This window comes from Ochotona curzoniae, unplaced genomic scaffold (genome assembly GCF_017591425.1).
Source record: "Ochotona curzoniae isolate NIBS_2020 unplaced genomic scaffold, NIBS_Ocur_1.0 scaffold_3171, whole genome shotgun sequence".
Lineage (NCBI taxonomy): Eukaryota > Metazoa > Chordata > Mammalia > Lagomorpha > Ochotonidae > Ochotona > Ochotona curzoniae.
This window is the reverse complement of record NW_024467104.1, coordinates 909,605-929,461: the sequence shown is the minus strand read 5'-3', so window position 1 is coordinate 929,461 and position 19,857 is coordinate 909,605. Positions and strand designations below refer to the sequence as shown.

The following is a 19,857-nucleotide window of genomic DNA, read 5'->3' as shown; positions in this document are numbered from 1 at the left end:
TTTTCTTGTAGACAGTCCAGGGGACAGGGAGATGACCCCTCTGGGTGAACACTGGTTCTCTTGCCTTCACCGTCTCCACTGGCACTTCCCCATTAGCTTCTCCCAAGGAAATTGTGAGCTCAGTTTCAGAGTATCTCTCAGAGATGTAGGTGGCATTCGAGGGGAAGAAGGGAGACAGAAGTGGAGAAGTTACTGTTTTTTTTCCCTTAAAGAGATTGATGGGTGTGAGAACCTTGAAAGGGAGGCTCCACCTGTGTCTCACATGAAGCTTCCTTATGTGATCTTCTAGTGATTTGTGACTGTCTGAATTGATTAGAAAGATCATAGGGGACACTTCACAGGACTCCCCATTACTTAAGACCTCTGGCTTTCTGTTGTTAGAGTCTTCAGCAGTGGCTGGAGCTGGGAAGGTTTCCAGCCTGTCTTGACTGAGCACGGACCCCAGCTTCCTGCCTGCCTTGATGTCCTCTAATTTCTTCTCAAAGTGCATATTCAGATCCATGACTAGGTTGTTTCTTGAGGTCATCAAGTCATCTTCTGACAGTGTGCTGGTGATTTCCCCTTGCACCTTTGCCAAAGGGCTCTGGGAATCCTTGGGTGGATCATCTAGGACTCTTCCCAGGCCTGTGGCCTTGCCCGGGTCCTTCTCCAGGTGTAGCTTTGAAGGACTCCTGAGTGGCATTATTTGCATGTTCTTGCTTTGCAGTCCTAGAATGGAGGCCCAAGGAGACCGGGGCTTAGCCTTTTCCTGACTTGTTCCAGGAAGCGAGTCCTGTGCTAGCATTGGCTTCATCCTGTGGGGAGACCCACACAAGGGCTGTGTGAGCCTCTTTTGAAGCTGTTGCTCCAGTTTTTGTCGCAGTTCATGGCTGGCCAGCTCTTTATGAATTTTGAGAGCTAGCTTGTGGTCCTGGGAGGTCCAACTGTTGGGATTACACTGGTCCAACATCTGGTGCATTTTTTTCATGGGTTGCAGTGAAGACATATGATGGGGTGGTGAGTGGGGAGATTGGGACTGGATTGGTGCCAGAGGTGGGGACTGTCGCCAGGGCAGCAGTGACTTATGGAACCCATTAAATAAAACAGATGGACATTCAAATGGGACCCCAACAGCAGCCACCAGGGACTCACTGTGCAGAATTGGAAGGCCCCAGAACAGCTGGCTGTATTTCTGCTGGAAAGTGTCCTCGTGGATCTTGGGAAAATAAAACCTGTGAGGATCAGGCAGTTCGTCTAATTTCTCTTTCAAAATCCAAAATGGAGAAGGGGTGTTGGCTTCCTGCCGGCCAGCTGAGGACTCAATTCTGATCCCCAGGGCATCCAGGAGGTGGACCGAGTCCTCCTCTGTTCCCTCCTTTTGCATCTGCCCTGCTGCCATATTGGTCTCCAGCAGCTTCTGGACATTGGGCTTGATGAAACAGCAGTCGCCAGTCCCTGCCCACTGGGTGTTGCTGCAGGGTGGAGGGCTTAGGCTCCAGGCCCTGGCAGCTGTCTGCCACCACGAGAGGGCAGAGACAGGGAAGTTGGTGGAATCCTGGACTGAGAGATCTGCTGTGGGAGAATGCCACCAAGAGCTGGGAGAAGTTAAGCCTTGTGGTATGGAGTCCAGCGGGAGAGTTTCTGATCTGAACTGATGGAGAGGCAGGCTGAAGTCCGAGGGTTGGAGAGGCTGGGCCACCTGAGCTGGTTGGGGAGCCATCAGCATAGATGTCTGGGGCAAGAGGCATTCTGGTGGTGGTAATGGCTCTGGTGAGCAAGAGGCACTTGGGGATAAGCGATCAGGGGGAATCACTGGGTCTGGGGACAGGGTAGGAGCCACTGGCAGAGCCTGTTCAATCAGGGGCCCTGGGGAAGTTGATATGGACAGGGTGGTATAGTCATCGTCTTCATCTCCATGTGGCCACTGTGCTGCAGCAGGTGCTGTCTTTTGCTCATCATCATGGGGATCGCCACATGGGAGACTCCCCAGCTGTCTGTCGGGAGAATAAGGCAAAGCTAAAGCTAGGAACTGGCAGGGCCAGTGATTCACCCACCCAGTCAAGACAGGGCTTGGTGCCTGCAGCCCATGGCCCCCCCCACCATGTCTTTATAGATCTCTCACCTCCCCCTCCCCATTTCAGTCTGATGGACTCCCTGCCCTTGGGGCTCCGGGCCCTGTGAGTTACAGGAGGTGGAAGAAGGAGACATGTAGAATGTTCCTCACCTTTGCAGAAGGGAAGTGAGGCCCGGAGCCTTCTTGGGTTTCCCCTGGTGATGTTTGAAGGCTGGAAATCAGGAGAAGAGTGATGTGGTGGGATGTCCCTTCTGGGGGGGCCCTTGGAGAACAGACCTTGAGCCCAAGCATCCGTGTCATCATGGGGCTAACATTTACAAAGTGCTTCCACACCTCTATCTCCCTGTACCTCTCCTCATTCTAAGGAGAGTGGAACATGACCCTGGAGACTGACCCCACCCTCCTGGACCTAGTGCCACCTAGTGGAATACCTGCTTCCCCAGCACTACCTTAAATCCCCCTGGGTCCTAGTCCCCTTGAATGCCTGTTAACCCTAGGGCTGGGCCCCCTTAAGGCCCACTGGCCTGAGTGAACTTCATACCCTCACTCCCCACAAGCCCATCTCAAGGCTATATGGATGCCTCCTCCTTTTGCTCTCTCTTTGCTCTGCTCTATGTCTCTCTGCTCTCTTCTCTCCTACCTCTTTTGTTCTCTCTCTCTTCCAACCTCATGCACTCTGTGCTGCATTTTCTCCCTGCCCCATAGCTACCACGACCATCCAAATAAAGGAACTCTCCTGTGGCTCATTCTTGTATCAGGTATGGGGTGTGGAGAAAAGAGCTAACATTTACCAGTGCACTGAGGGGGAGAAACGAAGGGCTCACCTCAAAGAGAAATAGCCCTTGTAGAAGTGAGGCCACTTTGTCCACAGTTGGATTGCAGAGGCAGTGCAGGTCTCTGCAGCCCATAGTGCCCCCTAGTGGGCAAACACCCACTCCCTAGTTGTCGGGCCTGCCTTCCCAGCAGCCTCCCTGTGAGTCCCCTCATGGACACTCTGGTGAGCTAAAGCCACCTACATGGTTCGGGGCCAAAGGGTAAGGCCTTACCTCTCAGAGTTCTGCACTTCCGGCTCTTGATCTTTTTCACTGTGTGCCCTGGACTCTAAGAGACAAAGGAGGGAAAGGAGGTCTGGAACCCAGTTCTTTCTCCTGTCTGGACAGAGTGTAGACAGCTCTGTGCTCATGAACACCAGGACTTGCTCTGTGTTCTTTTCCTTTGCTCATTTCTAAGTTAGAATAAAAATAAAATGAAAACTTGCACTAGTTTTCTATGGGAAGCACAGAGGGGTGCTCTCTGTGACGTCACCCTGGGTGTCTTTGGTCCTTGATCCTCTGCTGAGGAAGCAAACGGGGAGGCAGTGAAGGATGAGCCAGTGAACCACCAGCCAGCCGTGATCCAGGGAACAGGGAGCCAGCTGGCTTGGATGGTCCTGCTGCCTGGGGCCTAAGGACTCCTTCCAGTCCGTACCTCTCACTGCCATGCCTTAACGGTAGCCTGACCCAAGGGAAAGCTTTGACCCCAAGGGGTGTGCCTTTCCCAGACTGTTTTGTCTCCCCCAACCTCCCAGCCTCCCAACACCAACCACCCCAGAGTCCCCACTCCAAGTCCTCCAGTCTCTGTCTATGTACTAAGGTGTTAGCCCTGGTGCTCTCCAAGGCTCCCACACAGATTGTCTGAGTGCTCTCAGTAGAATCCTTAGTGTTCATTCTAGCGGTGCCCTACAATACCTATCCCTAAGTAGAAATTGTTCCAAATTTTCTGAGATTTCTCATTTGGAAAAGCAGAGGCAAGTGTTGAAGAAGACAGAATTGGGTTTTGGCTTACCTTCCAGACCACCCCATCTTGCCTAGGTTTTGGTGAGGCTGGCTTTCTATCCAACCATGGGAGTATCAGGAGAAAGAGTCCCACTCCACACAGGATGGGGAGGATGACATCCACCAGCCAGGGAGTATAGCTGGGGCTCAGCCATGTGTCGCTAATTGTTTTCAGAGAGGAGAGAGCATTCTCTAGCATCTGAACCACTCGGGAGGCCGCAGCTAACTGAGAGAGCATTGTCCATCATCTGAACCGCTCGGTCAGCCACAGCTAACTGAGCCCGGGGAGTTTCCCTTGGCACTAGGCCAGCATCACAGAGCTGTTGTCACAAAGAACTATGGAGGGCGGGGCAAGGGCCGCACAGAGACCTGAACTACCACCACTCCCTACTGCTCAGCCTTCTAGCTCCCCAACTTCAAATCCCTCTGTTCAACTTGTCAGAAATAAAGCCCAGCCAATGTCCTATTCCTTCACCCTGGCACCTGGATATCACCAGGTTCCTTGAAGACTGATGTGTAAATTCCATCAATTTCAGACTTTTGCTCAGCCTGTCCTTTTCCCCCCTTCAAAACTCTGACAGCATACGCCCTAACTTCAATACCACTCCGCACCCCTTCCAACATCCCCGTGGCTGCCAGTGCCCCCGTACCTCTCCCAGCACAGTTCTGAGGGTCTTGTTGGAGACAGCAGGAGCCCCAGTTCTTCTGAAAAACCTCACTGCTCTTCCCTGGCCCCATATAGCTGTCTCTGTAAGGCATTGACATTCGTGTTGACACCACTAACACCCAACTGGCCAGGGCATTTTCATTCATTTGAAAGGATATTTTTTATTTGTCTTTCCACATCTCTATCATGGGTACCAAGTCAAGGGAGGGTGCCCTCACCAGAACCATGCAGATCCTGACACTGTGTGCTTAGATAGTCAAAGTACCCAGCCCCAGATGCATTGTCGGTGGAAAACAGACAAATGAGACCAACCTATGGTGTTGCCTCTGGCTACATGCTTGGCCCTGGCCAACTTTCATGTTCTTGCTTTCATCCAGCAGTTACACAGAGCTGTCTAGACCCTAATCCAAGGCAAGACTGACAAACTAAGAAATGCCAACCCTGCCATCCTGGGCTGGTGATACCTTCCCTGAGTCTATTGCTCCCATGCTTAGAAATCACCTCCATTGCCTAGTATGATTGCTCATTCATCTGGGTTACCCATGTTAGAGTCAGGCTAAAGCTTCTGGACATCAGGATGCGAGCTAGTCAACCCCCAGAGAATGACAGAGGGTCTCACTGGTAATGCAAACAGCAAATAGAGATTATTGTGCCAGCATTCTGGAGCCAGACAGCACTTGGGGCACAGAGGCCAGCCAAGCAGGGCAGTCAGACCCCTGAATGGCCCAAGACAGAAGCTATATAGGCCCTTTGGGGCTGGGAAATACATGGAAAGTAACAATCTTAGACATGTTAATTTTTATTGTCTTCAGGTACAGAGAGCGTGTTCCATTCTCATACCCTCTATCTTTATGGCTCATCCCATTCTCACACCCTTATCTTCCTCTTGTTCATGGGACCAGAGAAGAATCACCCCCCCACACACACACACACACACCTGGGTTCACAAAGTTGCAAGGCAGCAAAGAACAGATGTATCCCCAGAGCGGAATCCTCCCAAAGTCCAGGGGCCTCCTGGCCTAGCAAAGCAGCAGTTTTCTCCACACAAAGGAAACTCACACTGCCCAAAAATAACATTTTTCAAACACCCATTGCTGTTACAACAAAGTGCCCTGAATTTGTGGTCCCAACAACACAAACTGATCACCTGTGGCAGTTAGAAGTCAGCAGAGCCATGTCCCTACCAGAGGCTCCAGGTGAAGCTGAGCCCAATTTCTTCCAGATGTGTATGGACTGACTGTGACCACATCACGAGGTTTTGCATTCATCTTCTGCTCACCGTTGACTATGAACCCTCTGATCGCTTCTTGAGATTTCAACAGGCATGTCCAAGTATTCCAGGCTAAATCTCTCCCATCTCAATCCCTGCAAATTAACTAGATCTTCATGGTCTAAAAGGACACAGGACGTGACACAATCGGAGGTTCAGGGACAAGGACATCAGCATCTTTGGAAGTTATTCCTCAGCCTCCCCCAGAAGGACACGCATGGCCGTCATGTGGTGATGGTGGAATAGTTAACAGGAGAGCACATGGAGGAATGCAAGAGAGATTTCTGGCCTCCCCATTCAGTGTCCACTAACAACATTGGACCACATTTGCTTTTTACTTTTTTTCAAGTAACAGAACATTGAAGTAAAATAGTGAGGATTCAGGTACAGCCCTTGGTGACATCTCCTCCACCAGGGGCCAGCTTCGCACAATGGGCTGACCACAAGGCTGACAGCTCTTATACCTGGGGAAATCAACAGAATGATTAATGTGTCCTAAGGAAACGCCATAGGCTCTGCTGGAACAAAATGGAAGGAAAGCAATTGCAGTAGTATCAAGTGAATGACACAATAAACACCAACATAAATTAATCAGAATGTACTGTGTGGCATGCAGAAGAAATGGCTGTCCCTTCCCCTTATATCCCAGGATTTCCTCATCAAAGATACATATGCTGATTGGAGACACATTATACTCCATGGGGGGGGGGGGAAGAAATGCAACTTAGACAATATTGCATTTTGAGATTTGATTATTGTTTACAACCTTTTCCTATACTCTTTAGGAATAGTCAGATTTTAAAAAATGTCTCTATTTATTGTTTTTTTTTAAAGATTTATTTTTTATTTTTTTATTTTTTTATTGGAAAGGCAGATATACAGAGAGGAGAGACAGAGAGGAAGAGCTTCCATCTGATGATTCACTCCCCAAGTGAGCACAACGGCCTATACTATGCCGATCCGAAGCCAGGAGCCTCTTCCGGGTCTCCCATGTGGGTGCAGGGTCCCAAAGCTTTTGGCCGTCCTCGACTGCCTTCCCAGGCCACAGGCAGGGGACTAAAAGGAAAGTGGGGCTGCTGAGATAGAACATGCGCCCATATGGGATCCCGGGTGTGCAAGGCGAGGACCCTAACCACTTGAGCCACCGCGCCGGGCACTCTACTTATTGTTGATTTTCTACCTAACATAGTGGTAACCGTTTGCTGGTGAGTTAAACACATGCTATTGTAAATATGAAGTGTATTGCAGTGCACCAGCCAAGAATGCCCCCTCCAGCTGCTCGCTAAATCCATTGCCATCCCTTCCAAGACCCCCTACTCCCCTTCTCATTCTCCCTCTTCCTCCCCTCTGCCCTTCGAGCCTTGTGCTCATCTCTCTGACAACGTTTTGGCTTCTAAGCCAGTTGAAATATTCCTGCAGGAACTGTATTTCTTGAGGCCTGCCCCAAATCCTCCTGACATGGGCCAGCTCTAGATCAACTTTGTGGACAGCTGAAAAGGCTGGGGATTGCCAGAGCACTCAAGGCCCCAACTCCCAGGGGTGAGGAAGAAGCCAAGCTGTGGAAATGGATTTCAGGAGGCAGACCTGGCTGTGTAGTAGTTCAATTCAGGCAGCACTCTACTGGGTGGACTGGGGAGGAATCAGTCTTCCCATCATGATGGGGAAGCTTTGGGACCCCAGTTTGCACATCCTTCTGCAAACTCAGAATCCTGAAATGCACGAACAGATGTGTGGTTGAACTTGAGTGAAGAATGTTGTAGAAGGGCCATGGATATGGGAAGGGGGCAGTAGAGGGGAGGAAATTGAGTTGAGCTGAAGTCTAATCAATGAAGCCCGGCGAATGGTAAATGTGTGGTTAGTGAGTGGAGGCAGAATGCAAGACAGACTCTATCCACTCGGATCAGTTGAGTTTTCATGTCTTGGAAATTAAAGAGAAATAAGTCAAGCAGTAGCACAGTAATCCAGGTTACACAGATGGGAAGGAAGAAGGCACAGCTTTGACTGTGTTTTCTAGAAATCTGTTCAAAATGTTTGGTAGGTCAGCTCAGTGTGTCAGTGAGGCAGTCGTGTGCACGGACTGGGTGACATCTCTGAGAGGACGGTATCTGGGTACAGGGTCCTATCACACGTCCCTCAGTGATACCAAGTCAGGAAGTTGGGAGGGGGTATGGCAGTGCTTGCACCTGGGTTATTACTAACCTTGCTGCATTGTCAGATGATGGGAGCAGCATGCGGATGTTCTTGCTCCCCATCACCTACTGTGGCCCACTTCCTGAAGGAGGCATGTGGTTCTCACCCAGCTCCCCTCCCCTTGCCTGTCTTGCTGGATGCCAGAGGATCCAGCAGGCTCCAGGCCCATGGTCCCAACCTGGGCATCACCCTCTAGGACCACCAGTGGCTCTGCTCCATGTCTCAACCCCTCTTGTTTCCCAGCTTCTCTCTCATTTCTGGGCCCAGCTAGCAGGCTCCTGGGTTGCAGCATCCAGATAAGACATATCCTCTGGGAAGGCCTTTGGGTCCTGCAACCTCTTACCCCCAGTGGTCTGACAGGGGTGAGCAGTTAAAAAGAGAATAGCAGTGAGCATGTAAAAGGAAAATAAATTAACAATGAATTGGAAAATAAATTAACAATGAATTGTATAGATACATAAAAATTAGCAGAGGAGGATTTTTAACTTCAAAAATGAATAAATGACTAAAGAAATAAACATTGAAAGAGCAGTGCATATCATTGGGAGTGTTTAAGCAGTAGTGTCCTCAAAGAGTCTTCTCTGCGAGGGCAAAGAAGTGTTGCACTGACTTCGAGAAATGTTACAGCACATTGGGAACGGCCACAAGGGACATTTTTCTGCAGAAAGCAGTGCCTGGCAAGTGTACAGGATGTCCTAAGGCACCCATTGCCTTTAGCTGCTGCTGGCAGGATCTGACTGGGCACCAATCCTCCCTGGGTGGCACAGCCTGCTTGTTCTCTAGTTCTCTGGTTCTCGGACCCATCTGTTCTTGAGGGAGCAGCTGTGGCTGGCCATGGCATCTGCAGGTGGCTTGGTGATGCAGTGAATTGCAGTTGTCCTTTTCATTGTCCTAGGAGAGATGGTGCAACCCCATATCGTGGCAGGCACGCATCTCCACGGATGCCTTTAAAACATTCTTATTTGGCCTTTTGTCCTCTTGGGACACCAGTGGTTTTGTGGCTGACACCCTGTTATATGCACAGATTGTTTTGAGAATTTATTTTTCTTTTTCAATTTTTGGAATTAATTTTTAAGTATGTTCTTTATCATGCTCCCCTATTTGTTACATTGGGGTGAGGTTTCTGGGTTTGGCTGGAGCAGTGATGTTCTTCTCAGGATGTCCTGGACAGGGTGGCACTGTCCAGGGGCATGGGCAGCTTGCTGGCCTACAAATTTTTCTTCCTGCCCTCGTAATGGGGTTCTTTGTTCAGTGAGGCACAGCATCTTGAGCTCACTCTCCCATGGGGGCCTCATGTGGAGGATCCTGCTCGGCTCTGGGCTGTACTTTGGCCCCGTGTGTGTAATTGAGCTGGTGCTTAATAGACTCCCATATCTGGCCCCAGTGGCCTCAAAAAGCATGATATCGATAGTGGAAGAAGGCTTGCGGGCACAGTCTTGGAGATGGTGGTCAGTGGCAAGGTCTTGAAGAAAGGTGCCCATTCCCATGTCCTCTGACTCCTCCTGCTATGGGACGCCCTTCGTGTGCATGACCTGGGCCTTCAGGTCTGTCTGTCCTTCCTGGAATCATGCAGGAATACTGGAGTGTGAGAGGTTCTGTCTTTTTCCTTACAGTATTGGGGAGTTGGTGATTGAATTCACTCCCACGGTGACTTCACGAAGAGAGGACTTGTCCTCCCCCACCTGTGCTGCCTGTCGGCTCTCATCAGAATGCGCAGATTGGGAAGCTACATAAAGCTCCGTGATCAATGGGCTGGGGCAAGTGTTTGCTGAGGCCAGGGTCCCACTGTGTTCTTGGGTCTGGCTGCTGCCTGGGGTCTGAGAGAAAAGTAAAATAGTGAGGATTCAGGTACAGCCTTTGGTGACATCTCCTCCACCAGGGGCCAGCTTTGCACAATGGGCTGCCCACAAGCCTGACAGCTCTTATACCTGGGGAAATCAACAGAATGTTCAAATACTTGGGTCCTGTCACCCACCACCCTGTGGCCTAGGCAGGGTGCTAGAGTGTGGAGCTCCTCAATGCTGCCCGTGGCCTAGCGCTTCTCTAACTGCTGCAAGTGATGATTCTCCTCTCTCACACAGCCATTCAAACAGCAAATAATACATCTTTTTTTATTAAAGAATAATTGTGTTTTTCATAAGGTTAGGATTACCGCTTAGGCAAAATGATATGTTATTTTAGTGCTTTCTGCTACGTACAAGACATTGAAATCTAAGTCACATGAATGCATGATATAACCCCACAGTTCTCATCCCTCTGACCCTGGCCACCACCCCAATCAAAAGCACCAGTCCCCGGGTGGGTGTGACACAGGAATCCTGAATCAGCTGTTTCTGCAGAGAGCACAATTGCCACATGAATGTTCTAACAACTGACCAGGGCCCTGAAGGTCTAGCAGCCACTTTACCTGATGCTGGGTGGAGAAGGCAGGCAGGCAGGGCCGTGGGGTGGGGACACTGCTGAGTCTCTCTGTCTCTCTCTCTCTCCTTCTCTCTCTCTCTCCTTCTCTCTCTCTCACACACACACAGGACTAGGGACCCTGCGGTCAATTGCCACCTTGCAGTTTGACTTTGGATCTTAACCGTCCCTTGTGAGGCAGGCCCACAGGAAGGACCAAGCCTTGAGGTCATTATGTGAGAGGAGTTAGACTGGGTAGTAGGCAGTTAGGATATTTTGTACCAAATTGTGGGACTATTTGTCTTCTTCCATTGTGTATTATTTATGTTCTAATTTGAAAAAAGCATCATTTATGAGATTTTGTGTTACAGTAAGACAGCAAGTTCTTAAAGGATGCATGGTATGATTGAACATTGTGTACAACATTTTCTAAATGTTCATCTTTTGTACAATGGAATTGAATTCTGATTCTTTGTCAAAGCAACATTTTTTTTTAACTTCTCTAAGTTGTTTTCATCTTAATGGTGACTAAATTTGCTAGCTAGATCCAGTACAATAATGAAATATTAACATAACAGACTGCTGTTGGTACAAATGTGAAAACATCACTAAGGTCTAATAATCTTACTGCATCATTGTTTACAGCTGTTATCCTAAGGAACAGGGCCTGTCCTACAGGTGGTTCCACAGTGTGCCGTGTAAAGTAAATAGTTGTTTATATTTACTGATATTTTATAATTCTAACAAGGAATGCTTAATCTTCTGGTTCCAACAGGTACTATTGCATCCATTGCAGATAGAGCTAAAGTTAAACAGTAAGCTATAGGTTCCAACTGAAAGCATCTTTAACTAGTGTTACTAAGAGCAGGATGTAGTAGCTTTAAAACACTTGATAGATTTTTTCAAAACTGTTACAAAAGCTATTTTGATTTATAATGTATGTTATCTAGTATATATGTACATGTTCATGTGGCAAGCGATGTAGTCTATTTCAATTGACTTATAGATGAAAGTGTTCATAAAGAAGAATTTCTGAGCTGGATCATTTGATTTAAATAAATCTCTGATATTAAGAGTCACAGAGAAATCCCCCCCAGCTTCTTAAAATGCTTGAGGAATGACTTTGAGTATATTCCACTAGATTCTATGTAGAAAAGAATAAGTGTTATATAAATAACAAATTCTTAGCTGCCCTAGACATTAGGAAAGAACTTTAGAAACTTACCAATGGGACCTGAAAGTACCCTGATATCCTCTTAAAGGGGTCACTATGGTCTTTTACCTCAGAGACCAGGCGGGGATCCCATGGCAAAGTGGAATAAGTGAGGCGTGTGCTCCTGGTTCCAGCCAAATGCCCCGAGACCTCCCAAGGGCTCTTCATTGCAGAAGTGACAGACACTTCATCAAGGATCATCAGAAAGGACGCCCAGGGCCATGTCCCGACTACCAAGGCACTCATTGGAGATCTGACTGTCCTCAAAGGCCAAGTACTTCAGGTCAGTCATTTCCCATTGGATCTGCCACATGGGACAGGAAGCAGCTCTGGAACCTGCACAGGCTCAAGGCCATCCACGGACTTCAGTGACACCTCGGGAACAGCACCCAAGAACCCTGGGTGGTTCTCACAGTGGAAGAGAAAACTGTAAGTTTCCATCTGGACACTGCCTTCTCTGTCCTAGCTAGCTTGGGCTTCTTCCCTCTCTTAGCGTGACCATCAGGGTCTCTCAGGAGCCCCAAATTAGCTTAGGTGACAGACAGACTAATCTAGAAACTCAGAACAGAAGACCAGGCTTACAACAGGGCATGGTTATCATCTCGCTCTTCAGTTCTTGCTAGACATCACTGGTTAGGACTCCCACACTATTCTAAGGCAGGGCTCATGTGTTCCTCATTTACTATATTATTGGGGATTTCTCTGTTCATCTATTTAAGATTCTTCTGTTCTACAACTGTCAACATTGCTACAACTATAGAACTAGTTCATTGCTTGCCTTTGCCCTAATGTATGAAGTTTTGTGAATTCTTACTAGAATGCCATAAGCTGCTGGGCTATTGTAACTCACAACTAGTTTAATCTTTTGCCATCTATGCTATGATCCACATAAGTCTTGTAATGAAATGTTTTCAGTGTTGTGCTTTATGTTCTAGGCTCAATGTCTTCTGACACTCAGGCTTTCCAGCAACTGGTAAAGCACAATTGTTATTTAAAAAAAAAAATCCACCATCTATATACAAAGCAACCATAGTATTTTCAAAAATCAAGTAAGTCTAAATCTTAAGTCAGAATCGTCAATGCTAGACGAAATTGTCACTCCATGGAAATTTAATGTTTACATGCCCTTTTTGGGTTCATGTCCTAATGCCACATTTTAATCCTTCCATTGTTTCTGTGCCTTCTAATGGACCTAGATAACAATCTCATATAGCTCAGAAAGTTTCATGTGTTCTATGATGCTCATTGAGGTTAAATGCTTCAAAACTTGAGCTTTAAAAGAGTTTATTTAAACTGATAAATCTAGTTCATAGCTTTAAACTAAACTGCTCAAGTCCAATGTTTAGCAAATGTTTCTCATATGTAAATTCTAAAACTCAAGTATTCAAATTGGTGTTTTCCACCGATCCCATTACATACTAGGTTGGGACAGATTATAATTGTCTTTGTTTTGTCATCTAGGCTTCAACAAGAAGGAACACCTGGAGCCAGAACAACCTGCCAGGCACCTCAGATGACTTCTGTCAGGCGCTTCTGATAACTTATGCGTTCCACTGGGGACCCTTAGACCGACCCCCAGAAGAATACCCAACTGCTGCCTTTGAACTACGCCCCCTGTCAGCAGGAAGCAGCCAGAGCGGTCACCGCCCCATTTACCCCCTAACAGCAGTTAGGGTTACTTCTTCTGGGGGACGGAATGTGAGAGGAGTTAGACTGGGTAGTAGGCAGTTAGGGAATTCTGGGTCCCCAAGTCATCATTATTTTCTCAAACATAAACCCCCCCTCCCCACCATGTTTTGCATTCACCAGAGCTTGTCTCTCCTGAGACAAGTGCATATCTTTACGTCAGGAACACCCTTCCCTAGAGACAAGGGTGACATTAACATATCAATTCCCCACCTGAAGCTTCAGCCCAATTCTATCTCCAGCCATTGCCAAGGGGGAGGACTCAGACTGGCCTCTTTATCATTGGAAAGGGACCAAGGAAGTTGGCCAGTGACACCTTTCTGGTCTTTTGTTCCAAGGTCAGGTACCATGGAAACCAAGAATTTTCTTTGTTTATGGAGAAACATCTTTGAGGGGAACCTTTAAAAGATGCTTTCCCCACCATTAATATGGGTATTGTTTTTCACTTGTCCTCCAGCCACTATGGTAGGGGACGAGGATTTTTTTTCTGCTTTTATCCTGTCACTATGGCAGAGGGCTAGGGTCTCCTTTTTCCACTTTCCACCTGTCACTATGGCAGAGGGTAAGGGTCCTTTCTATCTCAGAGCCCCCTCCTGTCACTAGGATGGGAGTCTCCTTTCTCAATGTTCCTAATAAATCTTGCTTTAAAAGTAAACTCGGTCCACAGTCAAGGACAGCCCAAGGCCTTGGGATCCTCACCTGCCTGGGAGATCTGGAAGAGCTCCTGGCTCTTGGTTTTGGATTGGCACAGCAGCTGCCATTGTGGTCACTTGGGGAGTGAATTATTGAACTCAAGCTCCTCTTCTCTGTCTCTTCTATTTCTATATATCAGACTTCACAATAAAAATAAATAAATCCTAAAAAAAAAAAAAAACCTCTGAGTGAAGCAAGCCATGAATGATATATACATGTTGGAAGTCAATAGGTTTTTCAAGCTTTTGGTCTGATGACAGTTGAGTAAGTGAGGTCAGAAGAAATGACAGGTGAATAGGGAACAAATACATGGGAGTGTGCATTTGGGGATTGAGCTGGGTTATCAGCATCATCCCTACATTATATATTCCCCAACACAGTGATCAGGTATATCAGTAGAAATCGCACAAAGAGGACCAGTTGGACTCTGCAGAGTCTGTCAACCCTGTACGGATGAAGTCAGACACATTTGTATTATTTCTTCCACTCATGGTGTCCACTTGTTTTAAACTGGGTTTTTTTTTATAAGATTTATTTATTTTTATTGGAAAGCTGGATATACAAAGAGGAGGAGAGAAAGAGGAAGATCTTCCGTCTGATGGTTCTGTTAGGTTCCAGTTTTGTCAATTTCCCATGAACAACTAAGAGCCTCACTGATAATGCAAAAGCAAGCAGAGTTTATTGTGCCAGCATGCTGGGGTCAGACTGATCTTGGGGCATGCAGGCCAGCCAAGGAGAGGCCAGACCCTGAACTAGCAAAAGGCTAAAGATTATATAGGCCCCGTTTCAGCCATCACATACATCATTCAAACACAGCAATCAGCGTAAAGTGCAGGTGCAAATGGTCCACTCCATTCCAACATACATTATCTTTAAGGCCCCCGGGTCTAGACAGCTCATTCCATTCCCAACACATTATCTTTATGGTTTTCTTTTTCCTGGGATTGTGCCACTGCCCTCCTGCAACTGGGTTCAGACTTGTGACACTGTTCACAAGGTCACAGAGGAGCAACATTTATCACTGAAGTGGAGTTTTCCCATGGTTCAGATGCATCCTGACGTAGCAAAGCAGCAGCTTCTTGGCATGAAAGGGCCTGACATTGCCTAATGTTAACATTCTAACATACTAACATTATACTAGCACTTTAACAGTTCACTCCCTAAGCAGCTGCAACAGCTGGAGCAGTGCCAATCTGAAGCCAGGAGCTTCTTCCAGGTCTCCCACAAGGGTGCAGGGTCCCAAGGCTTTGGGCTGTCCTTGACTGCCTTCCCAGGCCACAAGCAGAGAGCAGGATGGGAAGCGGGGCTGCTGGGATTAGAACTGGAGCCCATATGGGATCCCTGCACGTTCAAAGCGAGGATTTTAACCACTACGCTATCACACCAGGCCCTTGTTCTAAACTGTTATAAGAGCATATTCATAGAAGAAATTATTTGAAAAAAGATATGTAATAATGAGTCTATTTACATAATTAGTTTCACTTTTCCATAAATTGTTAGTAAAAATCCTAATACATGTAGATACACACATACAGGGACACAGATACTGAAGAACCTAGGCATTTTCTGCCTTTTGTGATTCTGCCTTAATGGCTTGGCTGGGGGCTGTGTGAACTCCAGGCCTGATAGTCTACGTGACACCCGGCAGGACACCTGGCAGGTCACGTAGGCAGACCACTCCTCAGGAAGGAGGTACCTGGTATTTGATAAGATTCACAGCCCAATAGCTCATCGATTTGTACTTTTTGAAAGTTGCTTGTTTCAAACCCACCAATAGAAGCCTGCTAAATCATGACTGTATAATTAATAGCCTGAAATGTATAAGAACTGGGGGCTTGGGCTCTCTTCTCTCTTCTGGCTGGGCTTCTTTTGTCCTCCTTGTGGATCCTAGCAGCCTAGGCTGCGGCTGCCCCTCCCCCACCCAGCCATGCTGGGTTGGGGGAGGTGGCTGGGTTACCTAGGCTAACCTGAATAAACCACCTTTTTGCCTTAGCACCAACTTCAGACTTGATGATTATCTAGGGATTTCAAAAAACCGGCACAACAATACACACATACACCCAAACTTGTATCCAGTCTTTGAACGAGGTGACAAACTATATTTATTTAGATTGAGAATTTGATGTTGGAGTAGAGACTATTGAATTTAATGAACAGCTCACATTATTCTGAACAGATACAGACTAATAGTAGGATTCTGTCCCAATAAACTCATCCTATGTTGGGGTCTTTGCAGTTGGTGTGGGGGACACAAAGCTGTGTGGAGAACTGTTCTATTGCAGGCAGGGCTGCAAGGAATTTTCTGCTGCATAGCAGGGCCCTGTGGATGTCTCTACAAACCACCTGAAGGCAGTTCCACCTTCCTTTGCATTGACCACCCCACTGAAGAGCTGAAAAAATCTGAAATCTATTCAGGCATTGTTACTGCTGTGGTGTTTTTACTATCAATGTGAGCTTTGAGGTTAAAGTCCCTGATAACTACAAAAGGGCCTTTTACTATTCATGCTGCCTCTATTTCTGCTGCCCTCATTTGACCATCCTTGACCTTTAGGTCCCCCTTTTCTTTGTGATGCCTTTCCTTCCTTAACTGATTCAAGATGAAGTTGTAGAATGAGGATTGTAGTAGGAATGTGTTACTGATTGATATACACCATCTTTCGAGAACTTCTATTGAGAGCTTTAAGGTGAAACCAACCACAAAATTATGCTTCGAAACACCCACTTGACCATGACTTAGAAAGTCCATGCCAGAGCTTGTGACTGCTTCTGTATAAATAAAGTGGACAGATTTCTTGCATTGTCCATTATAATCCTGAAATTGTGGTGGTCCATTTCTTTCCTATTTACACCTACTCCATGCATCCTTCTCGAGTTCCGAACTCTGCTAGAGCTGGACACCTGCAATCCTAAGCTGGAAATATTCTGAGTCAAAATTGCATTCTAGACATGTAAATTTCCAACATCCCATCTTAATTGTCTATGATACATATGCTCCGAATATTTTTATTACAGCTATGAAAAATTGTCAAAAAGAAATATCATTTTATCTTAGGTAACTTGTTGAGTGCTTTAATTATGAAAAGATTGGCAGTGCAATACATTGTGATTTGCTGGTGGTGTACTCTAGTGATCACACTGCTGACTAAAAGATGGCACCCTACCATGTTATCACTATCCCAGAAAAATATCAAGATGCAAAATTTGACACAGTTGCTTCTGAAAATAAGTTGCTTTTGTGCTATTTTTAGTAGAAAAATGGTAATTATATTCATCACAAGTGTAAGATATTCTGCAATCAAAATTATGTTTTATGAAATAATGATAAAAAATTAGCTATTACGGAAGAATGAGCCACATTTCCAACATATTTCCATATCATCTACCTGATATCAGTTGCTCCCATTAATGTGAACACGGAAATGTCATTGCACTTCACTCTTTTATATCCACCTCTTGTCAGTATTTTTGTTTAAGACAGAATTATTATCTTTTCAATTGGAAATTCAGATCTACAGAGAGGAAGATCTTCTGTCCACTGATTCATTCCCCAGGTGGCTGGGGCTGAGCCATCTGAAGCCAGGAGCCAAGAACCTCCTCCAGGTCTCCCATGTGGGTGCAGGGTCCCAAGGCTAGTCCATCCTCGACTACTTTCCCAGACCACAAGCAGGGAGCTGGATGGGAAGCTGGACTTCTGGGATTAGAACTGGTGCCCATATGGGATCTGGTGTGTGCAATGAAAGCACTTTAGCTGCTAAGCTATTGCTCCTTGCCCTGTGAGTGATATTTCTTTTGTGTGTGTGTGTGTGTGTGTTCTTTCCTTTTGCTCTTGGATAATAAATATCCTTTCTAGCTGTAATAAAGCTTCTGTGCTTTGATCTCTCAATCTTTTGATTTTCTGCTCTACATTTTTTGATATCTGAGGACATGGAATTCCAAGCCGCGTTTTGATAACAATTTGATTCCTTTGGGTGTCTGTGCTGTGATGCACAGGCCACTAAACATACAGTGATAGCTCATCCTCTTCCTAAATTTCAAGGCTTTTATTCCTGCCATCCCTCTGAAGGTTAATACGTATTTTTCCTTTTGTTGGAGTAATCAACCTCCTAAGTTACTCAGGTTTTTTTTTTTTATTATTATTATACACTTTCTTGATTTCTCATGGGAAACATTTTCTTTGTAAAACTCTCAGGAGTGCATTTTTCACATCTTTGTTCCTCAGACTGTAGATCAGTGGATTTAGCATCGGAATGACAATGGTATAGAATACAGATGCCACCTGTGCCTCGGTCAGGGATGATGTGTTATCTGGCTGCAGGTACGTGTAGATCAGAGACCCGTAGAATATAGTCACACCTATGAGGTGGGATGCACAGGTGGAGAAGGCTTTCTGCCTGCCTGCTGCCGAATGCATCTTCAGGATGGCTGAGATGATGGCCACATATGTGACTGTGATAATGAGGAGAGAGCTAAGAAGTGTGAAACCTGCTAAAACAAAGATCACCAATTCAGTGTTGAATGCATCTACACAGGACAGGGCCAAAAGAGCTGTGGTGTCACAGAAAAAATGATTGATGTGAGAGTCACAGAATCTCAAATGGCTGATCACACAGATAGACACCAGAGAGTTTGTAAAGCCTATCAGATAGGGCATTGCTCCCAGCCAGCTGCACACTTTTGGTGACATAACTACTGAATATAATAAGGGATTGCAAATTGCAACATATCGATCATAAGCCATTGATCCCAAAAGAAAGCACTCACTACACACCAGACCAACAAAGAAGTACATTTGAACAAAGCAGTATATAAAGGAGATGGAATTCTGATTGGGCTGGAAATTGACCAGTGCCTTGGGTGTTACAGTAGAGGAATAACATATGTCAATGAAGGCCAAGTTGCTAAGGAAAAAGTACATAGGTGTGTGAAGCTGCACGTCAATTCTGATTAACAGGATTAGTCCCAGATTTCCCAATATTGTGAATAGATAAATGAAGAGAAACATCAGGAAAAGACTGACTTGTAATTCAGGGTGATTTGTAAATGCAGAGAGGATGAAGTGGGTCACCTCAGTCAGATTATTCACAGCCATGGACACCAACAGAGGCCTTGGAACAGCTGAACAAACAACACAAATGTAAGGAAGGGACTCAAGTCCAAAGGGCTGATAAACCAATCAACTAGACACAAATAATGCGACAACACCAGATGGAGAGCAGATTTATATTGACTTCAAGTTAGTTGGCAATCTATGCATGGTATTTCTGAAGACCTGAGATGTACTAATAAGATACCAGGTTCGTGTTTGTAGAGTTAGTAGCACTATAAAGAATATTCTTCAGTGATTTGAAGAAATTACTCCCAAGATCATTAACTATTACAGTCTATCACTGGACTCAAATTCAAGAAACTATCCATTTATGTTACAGAATGGATTACATCATCATTTGAAAAAATAGCATTTGTTTTGAAGAGCTATTTAGTTTCTCAAAGCCTATTTTCATAGAGCAAAGACATAGGGTTTAGTCTTCCATTTGCTGGTTCACAAATGGGTACAGTGATCACAGCTGACTCAATCTGAAGCCAGAAGACAAGATTTTCTGCATCTCCCACGTGGGTTCAGGGAGCCAAGGCCACTTCTGCTTTTCCAGTCCGTTAGCAGATAGCTGGATCAGAAATAGAGAACAAGGAGATGAACAGGTGCCCATACATGATGCAGACACTGTGGGCAAAGGATTCACTTGCTAGGCTACTGCTTTATCATTGACCCAGTCCCAGAAAAAGAAACTTTAATGATACTTTTGTGTAACAGTCCAGTTTTTGTAATATGTAATAGCCAGTTCCAGGGTTGTTTTAGGATTCTAGTAAAACTCAGAA

General features: G+C 46.0%; 1 protein-coding gene across 1 annotated transcript; it reads right to left on the bottom strand.

The window, feature by feature from the left end:
• Window positions 1-18,139: 18,139 nt before the first annotated feature.
• LOC121172354 (olfactory receptor 8I2) lies at window positions 18,140-19,072 on the bottom strand. Its single transcript, XM_041004215.1, has one exon. The coding sequence runs from the start codon at window positions 19,070-19,072 to the stop codon at window positions 18,140-18,142; it is 933 nt and encodes a 310-aa protein (XP_040860149.1).
• Window positions 19,073-19,857: the final 785 nt, after the last annotated feature.